Source organism: Piliocolobus tephrosceles, chromosome 5, assembly GCF_002776525.5.
Source record: "Piliocolobus tephrosceles isolate RC106 chromosome 5, ASM277652v3, whole genome shotgun sequence".
Taxonomy (NCBI): Eukaryota; Metazoa; Chordata; class Mammalia; order Primates; family Cercopithecidae; genus Piliocolobus; species Piliocolobus tephrosceles.
In genome coordinates, this window is record NC_045438.1 from 35,691,100 (window position 1) to 35,710,361 (window position 19,262).

The window sequence follows — 19,262 nt, forward strand, 5'->3', positions numbered from 1 at the left end:
TAAGAACCAACCCTGTGTTTACTTTCAGTTCTAGAATTGGAGGGGAAGTAGTGCTACCCCAAGCCATTGCAGTGGTGGTGATCATTAATAAGAGGTCCCCTGGGGACCACATGGCACAATAGTTTTTTCTTACCAAGAAGTTCCTACATGGCAACCTTGGAGAATCTGGAGCCTCTTTGTTTGTTAGTAAAGTGCTTTTTTCTTACCTTATTATTATTTTCTTTATTGTTAGCTTGCTTAAATTTGTAGAACCAGATAGAGTTTAATTAACAAATAGAGAAATACTATTTTCATCAATTTGAATTAATCTATTCCTAATTCTATATCATTGCAGTTTTACATCTATCTTAATCCAATTAAGTATAGATTTATGAACATTTGCTGAATCAGTGGCCTTAACATTTGGTAGTTATTATAAGTCCTGAGTAAATAAGAAGCTGGATTGAAGAGTGCTGAATAAGGTTTCAGAAACATAATTTATAGATACCTTGCACTAGAAACCTAAGTCTTATTTATCTGATTCTCTTCTCTCCAGTAGTGGATGTTTAACTTGTGGAAAGGCCCAGCACGTGAAAAAATAAGCATAGATGAGACGGTTAATTTAACATAATGACGTTTGTGTCCTCTGGTATAAAAACTGAAAACTGCAAGATTAGACAGACAATGGTTTTCAGTGTGCCTTTTCTACGAGGCACTATTTTTAGTGGATACATTCAACAAGTTTAGGTTCTGGTTGTAGCTCTGCTACTCTAGTGTGAACATGAGGACGGAGTTAATCTCTGAAATTTTAATCGATAAGATTAATTTGTTGAGCTAATATTCATTGAGTTGTGTTCTAATAAGACATGGTCCATGCCCTGAAAGAGCTGAAGACAACTCTTTGTCTTCAGTCAGTAAAGTACAATCAAGTATTATGGGTACAATGAAGTATTATGGATACACCTCATAGAGGAGGTGATACCTAAACTGATTTTTTTTAAAAAGAGACATCTCTGGCAGAGCAAGGCAAAGGGACAGAGGAGCAGACAGAAAGGGAGGGAGAAGAGGAGTTATTAAAGGGAAGGGATCAGTAAAGGAACAAGAGCATCAAGAGGCATAAGCAGCATGCTTGGATTTGAGGTGTGATCCTGGTGCAATGAGAAATGAAGTGGGAACAACCAGATTTTGAAGAGTGTGGTTCTAAAATGTAAACATTTGACTAAAAAGTCTATAATGCTCTCTGTAACTTGGATTCTGATCTCAGAATATTGCTAGTGAATGATAAGGAGCTAATATTACTCTGATTAATTTGAATGGTTCTTGTATTCAAAGTTAGTGATAGCCAAGAAATTAAATTAGTCAAAATGAGGGTTCTCTTGTATAATTTTCAACCTTTGTAATAACCATGAAAGGCTGGGAAATGGAGTGCAAATGCTTTTGGTCAAAAGCACTCTCTTCCTACTTCATCTTTCATTTTACTGCCTACCTTGTTTCTTTTCTTCTTTTTTTTTATTGTGGAAATTTTTGAAAACATACAAAGTAACAGAATTGGATAATGAACTTCATTACTTAGCTTGAGCAACTATCAACATTCTTATTTATTCCTGTACTCTCACCCATTGTTTAGTTATTATCGCTAACATTATTTTTTATATTTTTAGGTATTATTAACATATATTGAAATTTACAAATCTTAGATATACATTTTTGACAAATAGATATGCCTGTGAAATTCACATCATCCCAGTTATTTGATCTTTCCCCCAGTTTCCTTTTTACCCCTTTCCAATCTCCCCTATCCCCACCCTTCCTTCCAGGTGAGAAGAGTAATATTGTTCTGATTTTTTGTTTGTTTGTTTATTTACCTTAGATGAGTTTTGCCTGTCTTAGAATTCTAGAAGGAACTCTTCTGTATGTCCTAACTTGTTTCTGGCCTCTTACCTGTGAGCTTCATCCATGGTGCTGAGCCTGTTAGCAGTTCCTCCCTTTGTTTTGCTGAGCACATTCTGTTGTATGAATTTACTACAATTTGTTATCGATTGTTTTGTTAGTGGGCATTTTGTTTGTTTTCCTTTTTTTTTTTTTTTTTAAAGACAGAGTCTCACTCTGTCGCCCAGGCTGGAGTGCAGTGGCACGATCTCAGCTCACTGCAGCCTCTGCCAGTTTCAAGCGATTCTCCCACCTCAGCATCCCTAGTACCTGGGATTACAGGCATGCGCCACCATACCCAGCTCATTTTATGTATTTTTAGTAGAGGCGGGGTTTCACCACGCTGCCCAGGCTGGTCTCAAACTCCTGACCTCAGGTGATCCACCTGCCTCAGCCTCCCAAAATGCTGGGATTACAGGTATTAACCGCTGCACCCAGCCTTGTTTTTGATTTTTTGCTATTGTGAATGAAGTTGCTGTGAACATTCGTGTATACATTGTTTTGCAAACATATGTTTTCATTTTTCTTGGACAAATATCTGGGAGTGGAATTACTGGGTCAAAAGATAGGTATGTGTTTAACTTGGTAAGAAACGGCCAAATTGTTTTCTGAAATGGTGGTACCATTTACATCCCTACCAGCAATGTATGCGATCACAGCTGTTCCATATCCCTGCTGACATTTGGTGTTGTCAGTCTTTAATTTTAGCCATAATGTGAGTATATGGTGGTATCTCATTGTTACTTTTATTTGCATTTCCCTAATCCCTAATGACGTTGAGCACTTTTTTATGTGTGTACTTTTGCCCGTCATTTTTAATTAGATTGTCTTTTATTATTGAGTTGTATTTGTTCTTTATATATTCTGGATACAAGTTATTTGTCAGGTGTATATTTTATTAATATTTTATTTAACTGTGTCTTGCCTGTTCATTTTCTTAACAGTGTCTTTTGATGAGCAAAAGTTTTGTTTTTGATTGAGCGTAACTTACCAAATTTTTGTGATTATTACTTTTTGTATCCCTAAGAAATCTTTACTTACCTCTGTATTGAGAATATATTTTCCTTTTTTTTTTTTCTAAAAGTGTTTTTATATTTAGGTCTGTGGTCCATCTCAAATTCATTTTTATGTGCAAAGTTGGGGTCAGGATTCACTTTTTTCCCTATGGATATTCAGTTGTTCTACCACCATTTATTGAAAAGACTTTTCCTTTTGCCTTTAATTGTTTTGGTACCTTTGTTGAAAGCCATTTCTCCTAGTGTGGGGCCTATTCCTGAACTCTGTTCTCTTCCTTTGGTCTACTTGTCTTTATCCTAATCCTGCTCAGTCTTGATTACAGTAGTTTCATGCTGAGTCTGTAAGTTAGCTAGCGTAAGTAGTGCAGCTTTGTTGTTTCGTTTCAAGATTCTTTTGGCTAAGTCCTGGCATTTCCACATAAATTTTAAAAATTGCCTCATCCATTTCTATTAAAAATTGAGTATATAGAAATACAATTCATTTTCATGTATTAATTTTATACCTGGAGACATTGCTACACTAAGTTTTTAGTGCATAGTTCCTGAACACCCTGGACTTTCTTCCCTTCATGTTTTCCTATGGCTTTGTAGATGTGAATGTCCTTGTCTTTTGTGTCTACCTCCTACAGAGGTCCAGTGGGAATGCCATGGCATTGTGAAGTTGTCTTACACTGTCCCAGCTGGAATCATATAGTCCCCCTAAGAGTCTCTGTTAGTGCACCTTCCACAGTCAGTCTTGAATGAGCCATTTTTTGAAGGCAAGAGCTTTGCTTTATCTTCCTCTCCATCCCCACAATATTGAGTACAGCATCTTGTTCACAGTCTAGAACGTATCTTTTCAACATTTCTCTCAGATGGTAGGGAATTATGTAGTTGTTGGGTGAAGGTGGGGGACATTCTTATAGGAAACTTCAATCAAATGGAATACACCAATTGGAATATACTCAATCAATTGGAATCAACTGGAATACCCTGAGGTATATCCTAAAAAGGGAATATAGACTTTTTATCAAAAACTTAGCCGTATGTTTTTCCTATTCAAAAATATGTTTACTAGTGGATGATTTACGACACTCTAAATGACTTGGGTTTTTGCTGCCAATTTTGAATTTTCGTACATCTAAATATGTTTCTTCTTACTTCATTTTTGTTTTCTAGGTGGCTGATTGTTCTTGGGATGAAACAATAAAGATCTATGACCCTGCTTGTCTTACTATTCCTGCTTGAGATACACTACTCTGATCAGAAACAGAGGATGTTGGCTGAAGAACTGCCTAACAGCAAATAAATTAACTATGGAAAACATAGACATTATGCTTTTGTATGCTATTCAGATTTCAAATCTTTCCAGTTTACCCTGGAATCAGTTTTGAGGAAGCTGATAAAGGCTTTGGCTCACTCATTAAGCCTGATACATAAGCCATATTTCTTAAAATTCTAAGAAATAATTAATGTTATGATATATCTTATAATATCTACTAAAATGTAGTCTCTGGGTCATAAAATGGATTAAAATATGGGATATCAGGTTATACTTATATAAATAGTGATATATTTCATTTTTAATTTGTCATTTTTGATGTAAAATACATCACTGCTGTGATTAAACTATATCTGTGGATCATTTATCACTTTATGACTTCCCCAAAAAGACTGCCCTTTCTAATACATTGTATATGTGAATACAGTATTATATGTAATATAGATATATCTGTGGTTCAGTAACAGGACACTAGAATATGTTTAATTTATTCTTTTATTTAGTAGCTGTTTATTGAGCATTTACTCAGTGCTTGACACATAGACTGAGTGAGATTCTCTCAAGGACTGGTGCTATGTTTTTAAGAACATGGAATGCTATGAGCTAAGAGCTTACTTTTTTTTTTTTAGCATTTATTCACATATTTTTAGATATTATACTTATGACTCTATAATTTTGTCTTCCCACTTCTCTAATATCAAAAATTTTTTACACTGTCAATTGAACAGAAAGTTTTAGGTCCTACTAAGGCTTCTAGCTATTGCCCTTGAAACCAGGCCTAAGTACTGCTATAATGCTCCTTGCCACCTCCCTAAGGTTTCTTGAAAAAGCTCTAGGTGCAGATGAACTGAAAAAAAAAAAAAATGTACGTTAAAGGGGAAAAATCAGTGAAACAAACTACTTTGCATAACACTTATATTTCCTATATAATAATAAGATATACTATAAGTGGTAAAGATTATAATTCTTAAGTTCTTTTTAAAGAACAAAATATGCTTATAATAACCAGAGCAAAAATAAACTAAAATATATATATTGCCTTTATAAATTTGCTTGTTTACTTCTTGCAGAAAAAATTTAAGACAGCTTAAGATATAAAAACAAAACAGCATAAATTAAGAAGTGGAACCAAAGACAGAAAGTGGAGCCAGGAGTGGGGCTTGAGTATTGAGTATACATACCTCAAAATCCTGTAAAGTTACTACTGACTGGGCCAAAGATTTACCGCTAAGGTTTCTAGGCTCATAAATGGGAAATCTGATCAGCTACACAGTTCCGTGCCTGTAGCCTAGAGGGCAGACTCTGTCCTGGTGCCAGGCTTGGCCCTAGCACCCTGCCTGGCTCAGGCAACAGAAGGGGCTCAGCAACTGTTAGTTAAATGAATGAATGGTCTCAGGGAAAATACAGCTCTTTTTGGTTCTTTTTTTTTTTTTTCTGTTCTTTGAGAATGGAGCCTCACTATGTTGCCCAAAACTGGTCTTGAACTCCTAGGCTCAAGCCATCCTTCCACTTCAGACTCCCAAGTACCTGGGACTACAGGCACATGGCACGGTGCTTTTGGTTCTTAGATCAGCAATACAGATTGCTTTTGAGAGGTTCAATACAGAGGACACCACTTAACCTCCTAAGTATACTGCAATGAACATGGTGCTTAGCCACATCCTTAGAGTTGTCACACTGATAAGTTTGACAGCCTTTTTTCTTGCTGCTTGCCTCTATATGAACTAACGGCCTTACACCAAGGTGTGGTCAGTAAAAGTGGGTTTACAATGGGTGTTCTCTGTATCAGCAGAATCTGAAATAGACCCTTAAAAGTATCCAACCCAAAGTAGTCAGACATGGTGGCATGCGCCTACTGTAGTCCCAGATACTCGGGAGGCTAAGGCAGGAGGATCGCCTGATCCTGGGAAGTTGAGGCTGCAGTGACCCAGGCTAAGGCATTCTGGCCTAGGCGACAGAGCAAGACCTTGTCTCAAAAATATCTAACCCAAATAATATTTACAATGAAATTATTTCCTTTCCTTCTAGAATGCAAGAGGTTTTATTAATAAAATGTTCTATCATGTATCTTTTGAAACAAAAACTTATAATTTAAAAACTAACCTCTCCCTTGATTTATTTTTTCCCTCTACTCCAGGAATGTTAGAGATGTTTAGAACACTGGCTTTATAATATATAACTCAGGTTCTTGGAGTCTATCATTGTGAGAGTGGGTGAATGCTTATCCAGTTGGTTCCCTGGAACTAGAATTGGAAAACTCTAAGGATTCTCTCCTGAAAGACAATGTGCAAGATTTTTGAATCCTTGGTAGATCACAAGTTAAGCAGCTTTTGGACTTTAGAGGATGACCAGTCATTCTTTCTGGGTTGGGAAATCAGCATTTGTCTCCTGGCTGCTGAGCTCTTAGCTTTCATCTTGCGGGCCTCCCCACAAGCTCCTCCTGTACCTGCAGTGACAGAACAGCACTAAAGAGTGGATAAAGGAAAAGGGAACTCAGTTACTGATTTGTGGTCAGGGCACCATGTGAGATGCTTTATATATGTTATCACTTGTAATCTCTATAACATCCCTGCAAGGTAGCCCTCCTTGTTTTCAGGACAAGGAAGCCAGTGTTCTCAGAAGTCATAATAGCCAAAAAATAATGAAATGAATTTGAAATCTGGAATGATTGAATCCAAACCCATGGTCCTGCCACATAGTCTCCTTTTCTTAGGAATAACAGAAATTGGCACACTGAGAAATAGTTGTAAGATGTAGAACTCTCTGGTGAGTAGATCCTGATTATTCCTGAAAGAATTGACAGAATTGAGTTTCCAGGTCTCAAGAGCTAAGCTGAGCCTTAGTCTGGAGTGACCCTACCAAGGTCCATCATGCCCAGGGAGATCCAGGCTGAGTCAGCTATCCTTTCTGCCTTTGGCACTTCTTAACTGTGTATCTTAGCAATAATTTGGCTCTTCCAAAAATGAACTCGAATTTCTTACTTCAAAGTCTTCTCCTTGTATTTGCTTATCCACTTAAATGCTTTTTAGTTTCATGTTAATACTGAATACTGCCAAATCTGTACACCTACCGTCCCCACCTGGGTTTCCCACAAAAGCCTTTGCACTCATTTTGTTCCAACCAAACTCACTTGCCCACTAACCCAGCTTTTCCTCCTGCACATGCTTTTTCATTTGTTGACAAAAGTCAAGCTGTTATAAAAGATCCATTTGGGTCAAGCTAAAGACCTGAACACCATCCTTGGTCCTTCCCTTATTCCCACTTCTCCATATATATCGAATGAGATCCTTTTTAACCCCTAAACACTGCTCCCTTCTATCTCTTCCCCTCAGTCCAACCACCATTGCTCCAGTTCAAGCCATCATTAGCTTTTCTCTGGACAATTGCAGCAGCTTCCTAAATGGTGTGTCTGTTTCCAGTTCTGTGTCCTCAGAGCCCTCCTCCTCAACACAGCTGCCGGAGATGGATCTCAAATGCAATCTGATTACATCAATTTCAGTATAAAACCTTTCTCTGCTTATAGGATTACCTATAGGAAAAAATTCAAGCTTACTAACCAAGCAGCCAGGGTCCTCCAGGGATAGCCCTTGCCTCTGTCTACAGCACCGCTTCTCTTCACACACAACCGGTGTGCTCACAAATTCCTCATGTAAGTGATGCAGGTTTTTGGCTGGTCCATGTGCCTGGACTACCCTGCTCTTGGCTCGGTAAATTCTTACCCATCATGTAGAAGTCACATTAGGCTGGGCACGGTGGCTCATGCCTATAATCCTAGCAGTTTGGGAGGCCAAGGTAGGCGGATCACCTGAGGCCAGGAGTTTGAGACCAGCCTGGCCAACATGGCGAAACCCCATCTCTACTAAAACTACAAAATATTAGCCAGGCATGGTGGTGAGTGCCTGTAATCCCAGCTACTTGGGAGGCTGAGGCAGGAGAATTGCTTTAACCCAGGAGGCAGAGGCTGCAGTGAGCCAAGATTGCACCATTGCATTCCATCCTGGGTAACGAGCGAAACTCCATCAAAAAATATAATAATAAAAATAAATAAAAATCCCATTAAATAAAGAATAAGATTGACAACATACAAAAATCAAAATTGCAAAACATATCACTAGCAAAGCTAAAAGAGGACCTGATGAAAGGATATACTGGCAACATACATAGAATGGTTGGTTAATAGCCAAACTTTACAAAGAGCTCTTAAAAATCACTAAGAAGTCTGGGCATGGTGGCTCACACCTGTGATCCCAGCACTTTGGGAGGCTGAGGCAGGTGGATCACCTGAAGTTAGGAGTCCGAGACCAGCCTGGCCAACATGGTGAAATGCCATCTCTACTAAAAATATTAAAAACTAGCTGAGTGTGGCAGCGCATGCCTGTAGTCCCAGCTACTCAGGAGGCCTAGACAGGAGAATCACTTGAACCCTGGAGGCGGAGGTTGCAGTGAGCTGAGATCAAAACATTGCACTCCAGCCTGGGCAACAAGAGCAAAACTCCGTCTCAAGACCAAACAAACAAAGTCACTAAGAAGATACCAAACAAAAGTTGGACAAGGATATCAATAAATAATTCACAGATGCAACCTCCACCTCCCAGTTTCAGTGATTCTGCCGCCTCAGCCTCCAGAGCAGTTGAGATTACAGGCGTGTGCCACCATACCCGGCTAACTTTTGTGTTTTTAGTAGAGACAGCGTTTCACCATGTTGACCAGGCTGGTCTTGAACTCCTGACCTCAAGTGATCCGCCTGCCTCGGCCTCCTAAAGTGCTGGGATTACAGGTGTGAGCCACCATACCCAGCCAAAGTTTTAAATTACCCTTTGACCCAGCAATTTCACCTCTAGGATTCCCTCTCTCCCCCTTTCCCAAAATACCTGTAGAAGTATGGCTATGTCCAAGGGTATTCATTACATAGTTTGCTAAAACCCAAATGCCTGTCTACAGAAAGGTTATACTGTAGAACAGTTATTGAAAAGAATAAGTCATTTGAAAAAATATGCTATTTCTATGTAAAAAATCACTCCAAAACTTGGTAGTTTTGAACAACACACATTTATCATCTCACAGTTTCTATAGATCGGGAATCCAGAAACAACTGAGTTGTTTGAGCTCAGGTTTTCTCATGACACCACAGTTATTTCCATGGTTATCAGACCTCAATTACTCAACCACATTGGGACTCTCCATAGGCAGAATGTCCCTACAATGTGGCATTCGGCTTCCCCAGACTTAATGATACGAGAAAAAGGACATACAAGATGGAAGCGTCAGTGTTTTATAAACTAAAGTCAGGAGTGACCTCCATCACTTCTGCCAGGTTCTGTTAGCTACACAGACCAACCCTGGTACAGCGTGGGAGGAGTTAACATAAGGGTGTGAATATGGGGAAGCAGGTATCACTGGGGACTATCTAGAAGGCTAATTCCCATAATACACTTTTTAAAGTAGGAAATTATAGACAAATATGTATGATATCCTGGTTTTGTTATTTTTTTAAAGGGGGAATTTGTGTGTGTATAAACATACGTACAAAAAGACTGAAAGGTTCCACACTGAACACAGCGAGCTCTATGTTGTAGGGTTGGGGATGGTGAACACTGAAGAGAGCGTGGTTACTTATTTATAAATTTGTTTTTCTCTTATGTACCACAATAAGCATGTATTACTTTTACAATTAAAAATAATGAAATAAGCTTTCAGGCCGGGCGCGGTGGCTCAAGCCTGTAATCCCAGCACTTTGGGAGGCTGAGGCGGGCGGATCACGAGGTCAGGAGATCGAGACCATCCTGGCTAACACGGTGAAACCCCGTCTCTACTAAAAATACAAAAAAATTAGCCGGTCGTGGTGGTGGGCGCCTGTAGTCCCAGCTACTCGGAGGCTGAGGCGGGAGAATGGCATGAACCCGGGAGGCGGAGCTTGCAGTGAGCCGAGATCGCGCCACTACACTCCAGCCTGGGCGACACAGCGAGACTCCGTCTCGGAAAAAAAAAAAAAAGAAAGAAAAAAAAAAAAAGCTTTCAAAGAGAATGTATTTCCTTCTCCAGGAAGCCTTCTCTGCTACTGCTATCAAGCTGATATACTTGCCCTCCTGGCGCTCCCGTTTTCTGCCACACAATCCCACTGTTGCTAAGGACGAAGGCGGTGTGTTCATCTTTGAGTCCTCTGTGGCTAACAGAGTACCTAGGCACAAAATACTTGTAGTATATGTTTGTTGAATGACTGGATGAACTAAAAGATTTATTTAATGCCATTAATGTTTATTGAGTAGCTCCAAACATGATGTGCTTGAGTCTAGATCCTTGGTACCCTGATACCAATAGCTATTTGACCTTTAGATCTACATTTTTGTTCATCTAGATCATTTAACCTTGCTAAACATGGTATTCTTAGTTTTTCACAATTTTTAAAAGGAGCTCATCTAGTATCTGGTTTTGTGGGAGATGGGGGTTAAGGTTTTTTTCTTTCCAAAAGAATTATATGCAACAAAGTGGAGAAAATGTGTGGTTTTATGCCACTGTAGGTTGCAAATATTGAGCTAAATTTTCTTGCCTAAATGAGAAGAGTAAGATAGCTGAATCAGCCCCAAATCTTTTACCTAATGTTAGTATCACAAATGGATGCAATTATAATTGCGGGCAGAAATGAATCATTCCAAAAGTAGGTCTGTGCGGCCACTTCTTTATATTAATATAAAGCACTTGGGATGGCTTAAAGCAGCCATACTTTCACTGGAATAGTCTCTAGAAGCAGAAATCTGTTATTTGCTGATGTCTATAAGTTAATTTTCAGAGCTTTTAATCAATATATTTTGAATATACAGTTATACCACACACATACACATAATGTGAACTGGTGCTTCAGACTTCATTATTTCCTAAATAACATTAACTCTAGAAAAAAAGTCACTTAAACAGCCAATAGTATGTAACCACAAGTTTTAGCAACAAAAACCAAGAGCTCCCCAGAGAACCGGAAGCACGTGTTTCAGTATAATGCTTTCCAGCTATTCCTGGAAAGTTGGCACCCTGGGCCATTCACAAACATTTTTTTGAGTGCCCACCTTGGGGGGGGGGACAGGAAGGTAGCCCTCCTAGGCGCTGGGCACATGAGTTGATGGACTGGTTGACACCGAGCTCTCTAGAGCTCACCAAAGTGAGCATCCAAAGCCCAAAATGCTGGCCAAATGAAGGGCTGCCGTGATGCTCTGATCCCTGCTGTAATTTTTTTTTCTTCCCCTGTTGCAGTAAATCACGACTTCAACACCTTGGCTAAAGTGTCGCGTTCAGCACAGAGATGGAAGTAAGAGGCAGAAAACAGAAGAACCGCGAGAGAAATGGATCCTGTCTATTAAGGCAACATGATGCAGCGTTAAAAGGTTAGGAGGTTGCGATCCCCGGGGCTAAGAGAAATAAACTGCTGGCGGTGAACGAAAGGGGTGCTGGAGCGCAGCGATCTCGAACCTTTCCCTTACAGCCAAACCCTGGCCAATGCCACAAATTTCAAATCGCCTTAAAACTAAACTGTCTGGCGCTTAACGGTTCCCTCCGCTGAGCGAAACCCTTGGCTACTGCTGATTTAACTACGGGTCCGCGCGAGTTACTTTCCAGGGAACTGAATTCAGAAGAAAGAGTCACCGAAGCCTTACTCCTATCCCAAAATTAGAATTCCCTTTTTCTTAAGTCATATAGGAAACACACAGTTCACAAGTCCTGCGGTGCAAAGGTGTGAACCCTGGCCCAGGGAGGTGGTGACTCCCCCGCCCTCTGCCTCCCGGTTGTCCTGCTTCCGAAAGCAACCCACGACGGTCCCGCAGGATGAGGGTTCGCTGGGATCAGTTCCCTGGGATCCGGAGAATGCTACGCGGAGTCTCCCTACAGGGTGAGGGGCCCCGGGTTCCCGCCCCCTCCCCTTCTACTCCCCCATTCTGCGAGCGCAGCCAGCCTCCTCTCCCACGCTTCGGGAAGCGTCGCCCCCGAGCTTCTCGGTTCCTGGTGGTGGCTACTTGCGGTTGTGACTTCGTTTGTGCGCGTTTGCTTATTCACATCTTTGCCTCAATTCTAATGTGTGTCCCCGCCACCAGGCTCCGCTGCTGTACGAGACCACTGAACCCCCTGAAAGCTTCCCTGAAGCAGCGCGCATAATCCCGGGACCTTCTCTGGAAGGCGCGCCGAGAGCGGTGCGCGTGGCCTGGCACCGGAAGGAGCCAGCTTCCGTGCTCCGAGGCACCCCCGGACAGCGCCCCGGGCCGCGGGTTCCTCCTCTGATACCCGGGCGTCGGCGCCGGGATCGGGAGCTTCGGGGGCCCACCGGCACTAACGGTTTTCGCTTCCCTGGCGGGCAGCTGGACGAGGTCCCGCCGCTGCACCGGGAGGGACCGTGGGTAGAAAAAGCCGCTGCAGCGCCGGGGCGATGGGGCTGAGGGCACCGTCACTTGTTGCGACCAATAAACGGCGCTCGATCCTGATGCGCTGTTTCTAAAATCTTTAGCTGTGTCCCGATCCCTCCAACCCAAGCCCCTCGGCTGGGAGGAAGGGGCAAGCGAGAGCCGCTGGCGCTGTGGGAGGGGAGGGGCGCCGCGCCCCAAGAGCCCCCGTCCCGCTCTGCGGCAGCCGCCCCGGGGCGCCCAGCCGCCCGCTTCCCTCAGCAGAGCGTCTTCCCTGACGGTGAAACCGCGCGGGACACAACCCACCGCGGCTCATCACCCACTTACAAATAGCTGTCGCTACGATTCCCGCCACTCCTCTCAGACCGGCCCCCCCGCCACCTCTGCCACTTTTCGGAGTCCCCCGCCCTCGTCACTGCCTCCCCGGAGCTGCGGGGCAGTCGGACGCAGAGCTGCCGAACCGCGAGAACGCCTGGCCAGAGCTGCCCTCTGCAGCCGAGCCGGCGCCCCCTGCCCTTCACCGCCGCGCTGGGCGGGCGCCCCCGCCGCCCTCACTCCGCTCCTCCCGGCTCCTCGCGCGCAGGTCGCGGAGCTCCTCCACCGCTGGGTGCAGCGAGGCCGGCGCGATGCGGCAGCTGTGCCGGGGACGAGTGCTGGGCATCTCGGTGGCCATCGCGCACGGGGTCTTCTCGGGCTCCCTCAACATCTTGCTCAAGTTCCTCATCAGCCGCTACCAGTTCTCCTTCCTGACCCTGGTGCAGTGCCTGACCAGCTCCACGGCGGCGCTGAGCCTGGAGCTGCTGCGGCGCCTCGGGCTCATCGCCGTGCCCCCTTTCGGTCTGAGCCTGGCACGCTCCTTCGCGGGGGTCGCGGTGCTCTCCACGTTGCAGTCCAGCCTCACGCTCTGGTCCCTGCGCGGCCTCAGCCTGCCTATGTACGTGGTCTTCAAGCGCTGCCTGCCCCTGGTCACCATGCTCATCGGCGTCCTGGTGCTCAAGAACGGCGCGCCCTCGCCAGGGGTGCTGGCGGCCGTGCTCATCACCACCTGCGGCGCCGCCCTGGCAGGTGAGCGGGCCCCGCGCCGATCCCCAGCCGACCCCACCCACCCCTCTCCGTCGGGCAGAGACCGCGGGGATCACTGAGTGCAACGACCTCACTTCCAGATGGGGAGACTGAGGCAGAGAGGGGCGGAGAGCTTTGAAAGTGGTCGCTCAGCTAGCAAAAGGGACTTCCGAGACCCAGCGAGCTCCCCAGCTCTCCGGCTTCCTCCCACAAGTCCCCGTGCCCCCTAATGTCCTGGATTCCGACCCTCGACCCTGCTTCACCTGGCATCGCCCTTCCTGCCGCCCCCTCCCTTGGTCTTCCCCTGTCACCCCACTCTCCGGGAGAGGTGGGAGGGCCTCCTGAGTCTGGGAGCTGGAGTTCTCCAAGCCAGGACCAAGCCGGAAGGAGGGGGCCGTGAACTTCCTTGGGTCACCAGGGGCTGGAATGGAGGTGGGGGATGGGAGCGAAGCTTAGGCTCCCGGGGCTACTGCGGGGTGTGTCGTGCCGCGGGAGGGGCTGTGGGCCTGAGGCAGACGACCCAGGTGCTGAGCGAGACGAGAGCCGGGGCAGGGGAAGCTTCACTGGGGGCCAGGACAGGCGTTCTCCCCTGCTCCTGGCCGCTCCGGGTTACAGGCCACTGGCTGGGGCTCCCTCTCCCTTTGGTGCCCCACGGGGCAGGGGCTGCGGAGTGCAGGTACCACGTGCCCAAGTGACCTCGGTGCCAGCTCGGGGAAGCCACAGCACCTGCCCCGAGGGCATCTGCGCTCTCTGGGGCCTTTGTCGTGGACAGGGGAATATGGAGTGACCCGGGGATATGGCGGGAAGGCGCTCTGAGCACTGACTGAGTTTGGCTGTCGCATTTGACACGGGTGGCTGAGGGATGGCGGGCGTCTGTCACTCAGGAATCGGTGGGCAGAGCTGGGGTGCGAACCCAGTCTCCTTTCCTATCCGACGCGTTTTCCCGGTGGGTCCACGCCCACGCCAACCTGCTGTCTTCTCTCTTTTACCTTCCTGCCCGGGCTCGACCGTCCTCCTCGTGCGCCGCAGGAGCCGGCGACCTGACGGGCGACCCCATCGGGTACGTCACGGGAGTGCTGGCGGTGCTGGTGCACGCCGCCTACCTGGTGCTCATCCAGAAGGCCAGCGCTGACACAGACCACGGGCCCCTCACCGCGCAGTACGTCATCGCCGTCTCCGCCACTCCGCTGCTGGTCATCTGCTCCTTCGCCAGCACCGACTCCATCCACGCCTGGACCTTCCCTGGCTGGAAGGACCCAGCTATGGTCTGCATCTTCGTGGCCTGCATCCTGATCGGCTGCGCCATGAACTTCACCACGTTGCACTGCACCTACATCAACTCGGCCGTGACCACCAGCTTCGTGGGCGTGGTAAAGAGCATCGCCACCATCACGGTGGGCATGGTGGCCTTCAGCGACGTGGAACCCACCTCTCTGTTCATTGCCGGCGTGGTGGTGAACACCCTGGGCTCCATCATTTACTGTGTGGCCAAGTTCATGGAGACCAGAAAGCAAAGCAAGTACGAGGACCTGGAGGCCCAACCCAGGGGAGAGGAGGCACAGCTAAGTGGAGACCAGCTACCATTCGTGATGGAGGAGCTGCCTGGGGAGGGAGGAAATGGCCGGTCAGAAGGTGGGGAGGCAGCAGATGGCCCCCCTCAGCAGAGCAGGCAAGAGGTCAGGGGCAGCCCCCGAGGAGTCCCGCTGGTGGCTGGGAGCTCTGAAGAAGGGAGCAGGAGGTCGTTAAAAGATGCTTACCTCGAGGTGTGGAGGTTGGTTAGGGGAACCAGGTATATAAAGAAGGATTATTTGATAGAAAACGAGGAGTTACCCAGTCCTTGAGAAGGAGATGCATGTATGTACCTATGTGCATACACTTATTTTATATGTTAGAAATGACATGTTTTAATGAGAGGCCTCCCCATTTTATTCTTTGAGGAGTGGGAAAGGGAAGAAAAGAAAGAAGCTGAAAGGTACTGACACAGAGCAACAAAATTAGCACCTGTGTGAATTTAGTGTGACTTCACCTGAGGCATCACAGAGACAAAAGAATGTGAAGGTACTTAACAAAGTAAGGCAATGGTTTCTGCTTCAGACTCCTGGCACATTTAATTTTTGTCATTATAACCATAACTAAATATCTGCATGTACCAAGAGTCCCCAAGCCACCCCCTCCAAAGATGGAGTGTAGAAATGATGAGAGCACTTAATAAGTTCAAAGATGACATTCAGGGATGCATTTTTGATGATAGAACTACAGTTTTTATCGCCAGCTGGGCAAAGAGTATATTGCTGAAATGATATATAAATATACTGAATTGATGTTTACTGATTATAGTCATCTGAAATACCATATTTACTCTGATTCTACTCACTTGTTTTTTAAAAATAGGTGTCCTATTACTGTATTATATATTGATAGAAACTGTAAAAGCTATTTTGAAAATATGAGTTCTTAGCTTTAATCATGAAGTCTAGTTTGCTTTTAGTAATTATCTTAAAAGTTGTTCCATTCATTGCTTTATAATATTTATTACTGAATGCCAAACCTGTTCTTTTTTTTTTTTTTTTTTACTGTGTCCAATATTCTTTCAAGCAAATGCAATGGCTGGAATATAATTCAGAATTAACTGAAACCCAGCCAGAAGAGGGACCACCTGTAAAGCAAGTCCTTTCAAGTTGTGCTGCACATCCCAAACCATGTTACAAAAAGAGCAACTGCTATATTCACATTATGATATTTTTCTATCTTAAATTTGTCAAAATAAAGTATGAGTCTAACTATTAAAAGATACATTGTTAGAAATTTATTTTAGACACCTGTTCTATTGTTGCTGTATAGTTGTTTGTGTTTGCCTCCAATGTGTGGTCATAGTATCTGGTGTGTAGGGGCCGCACCACTGGAAACTTCCTAAATTAACAAAGCTGTTTGGTTTGAAATAACAACAAAAACAGAAACACATCTTCCACTGAAGGAAGCTGTTAATGGCCTGGTGCGGCAGCTCATGCCTCTAATCCCAGCACTTCGGGAGGCCAAGGCAAGCAAATGGCTTGAGCTCAGGAGTTCAAGCCAAGCCTGGGCAACATGGCAAAACCCCATCTCTGCAAAAAATATCAAAAATTAGCCAAGCGTTGTGGTGTGCATCTGTAGTCCCAGCTACTCAGGAGGCTGTGATAGGAGGATCACCTGAGCCGGGCAAGTCGAGGCTGCAGTGAGTTCTGATTATGTCACTACACTACAGCCTGGGCAACAGAGTGAGGCCCTGTCTCAAAAACAAACAAACAGGGCGTGGTGGTGTGTGCCTGTAGTCCCAGCTACTCAGGAGGCTGAGGCAGGAGAATTGCTTGAAGCTGGGAGGTGGAGGTTACAGTGAGCTGAGATCGTGCCATTGCTCTACAGCCTGGTAACAGGGCGAGACTCTGCCTCAAAAACAGACAGACAAACAGAAAATGATAAAACACTCCATTGCACTGAGGTACAAAAGCCATCCACACCAGACTTCAGTTAACATGGAGTCTGAGAAGTAATAAATGGTCATGTCCACCAAGGAGGAAGCCTTCTGTGAGCTCCAGGTAGGAGAGATACTTTGAGAGTGAGGGGGTATTCAGATCTGCCAGCATGTTGCTGAGATTCTCAGGTAGTAGCATCTTATATTTTTCTTTCTTTTCTAAAAATCAAAGCAAAGCAAAAAGCAGAAGCAAAAATGAGGTTTCAGCTCCATCAGTTTGGCTCCACAAGCGACTGAGCAAGTGCAATTGTGGTTTGTGATTGGCCCTGGTTTGCTGGTTTCCACAGGCAATTGACTGTTTCCAGAGGTGCCTCCACAAGCCACTTAAGATGTAGGAGACCTCACATACTGCAGTTAGAAATGGTTTGCCAGGGTTATGATGACTTCTTCAAAAATAAGCATTAATTTTAATGCTAACATGCCAAAGAGCAACATCGCATTGCAACTCTATAAAGCTGAGAATTAATGAAAAGCAGCAAAGTTGGATGAAGCATATATTTCTTGTGGCTATCACTGCCAGATAAGTGGATAGAATGATTGTTTTTCACTGAAAAAAAAAAGAAATCTCCTTTGGTTAAAAATGTGAGTTTGCATTTATAGCAAAAGGATTAACTCTTTCCTGCCAATGTATAGAGACACTGTATTTGACTTCTTGTTTCTAGAGAAACAGAACCCATAAGAGAGTGAGATTTTAAGTAAGTGGTAATTGTGGGGCAGTCTGAAGTCTGTAGGCCTTGTAGGCCATGTAGGCCATGCTGGCAGATGGGAGACTCAGGCAGGGTTTCTATGTTGCAGTCTTGAGGCAGAATTGATGTTGCTACTTCTGGAAACCTCCCTCTTTGGTCTGTAGGCCTTCAACTAATTGGAAGACACATCTTACAAATGTCTTTGCAGCAACATCTAGACTGCTATTTGACCAAACAGCTGGGTACCACAGCCTAGCCAAGTTGACATGTAAAAGTAATCCTTCCTCCAATGGAGGCAATCCGAGACTCTGGTCTACCCTGACCTTCGGGCTCTAGTAAGACCTTGCATCAAGCAGGCAGGGGGCTTCTGAGGAGCTCCAGGATATCCGTATGGGTGGGACTCCACTGGAAGTCACTCACCATTGTTTTTAGACTGACCCAGTCTTTTTCGGTCTACCCCATTCTGACAACTTGGATTTTCCCTGGTTTCTGAGATTATACCCCCACCTAGTACCCTCTGAGCCCTCGCTTCGACAACCCGTTCCTATATCAATTCTTCATGGCTGAGGCCCAGCCTCATGCTCACCTGTCACTTCCCAACTAGAATCTGTCTCTAAAACACAACGCGATGTCAGACAGACCTTCTCAATGCTGGACCTGTTGCTGACCCCCTCCCCCTACATGCTGTCTAGCCTTATTTTATTTTATTGAGACAAGGTCTTGCTTTGTCACCCAGGTTGGAGTGCAGTGGTGCAATCATAGTTCACTGCAGCCTCAAACTCCTGGGCTCAAGTGATCCTCCCACCTCAGCCTCCCGAGTAGCTGGGACTATAGCTGCATGCCATCATGCCTGGCCAATTAAAAAAATTTTTTTTGTGGAGATGAAGGTCTCACTGTGTTGCCCAAGCTGATCTCGAACTCCTGGTCTCAAGCAATCCTCTCACCTTAGCCTCCTAAAGCATTAGAATTACAGGCATGAACCACTCTGCCTGGGCCTAGCTTTCTATTATTGAGGAATAGATCAATCAGAAACCCTGGGGAAAGGCTGGGCACAGTGGCTGACACTTGTAATCCCAGCACTTCGGGAGGCTGAGGTGGGCAAATCACTTAAGCCCAGGAGTTCAAGACCAGCCTGAGCAATATGGCGAAACCCTGCCTCTACAAAAAAATTAGCCAGGCGTGGTGGTGTGTGCTTATCGTCCCATCTACCTGGGAGGCTGAGGTGCGGGGATCACCTGAGCCCAGGAAGGTTGAGGCTGCAGTGAGCTGTGATGGTGCCACTGCACTATAGCCTGGGTGACAGAGAAAGACCTTATCTCAAAAATAAATCAATAGGCCAGGCGTGGTGGCTCACGCCTGTAATCCCAGCACTTTGGGAGGATGAGATGGGCGGATCACGAGGTCAGGAGATCGAGACCATCCTGGCTAACACTGTGAAAC

At 45.2% G+C, this 19,262-nt stretch overlaps 2 protein-coding genes across 5 annotated transcripts in view; both read left to right on the forward strand.

The window, feature by feature from the left end:
* PEX7 (peroxisomal biogenesis factor 7) overlaps positions 1-4,560 on the forward strand; it is a 94,766-nt gene extending 90,206 nt beyond the window's left edge. Inside the window, exon 10 of the mRNA XM_023190980.2 lies at positions 4,083-4,560. Within this exon, the coding sequence (XP_023046748.1) occupies positions 4,083-4,151 (69 nt within the window). The 3' untranslated portion in view covers positions 4,152-4,560. The remainder of the gene's footprint in view (positions 1-4,082) is intronic.
* Positions 4,561-5,042: 482 nt separating this feature from the next.
* Positions 5,043-16,417, forward strand: SLC35D3 (solute carrier family 35 member D3). 4 transcript variants are annotated; one of them, XM_023190978.1, is made up of 4 exons: positions 5,043-7,834; positions 11,428-12,061; positions 12,264-13,631; positions 14,658-16,417. In XM_023190978.1, exons 3-4 carry the CDS (start codon positions 13,193-13,195, stop codon positions 15,467-15,469), a joined length of 1,251 nt encoding a protein of 416 aa, XP_023046746.1. In that variant the 5' UTR covers positions 5,043-7,834; positions 11,428-12,061; positions 12,264-13,192; the 3' UTR covers positions 15,470-16,417. The 4 variants fall into 4 exon arrangements, with proteins under 4 accessions (XP_023046746.1, XP_023046745.1, XP_023046747.1 ...); XM_023190977.2 differs by lacking the exon at positions 5,043-7,834 and having other exon boundaries at positions 10,186-11,558; positions 11,864-12,061; XM_023190979.2 differs by lacking the exon at positions 5,043-7,834 and having other exon boundaries at positions 10,186-11,558; positions 11,872-12,061.
* Positions 16,418-19,262: the final 2,845 nt, after the last annotated feature.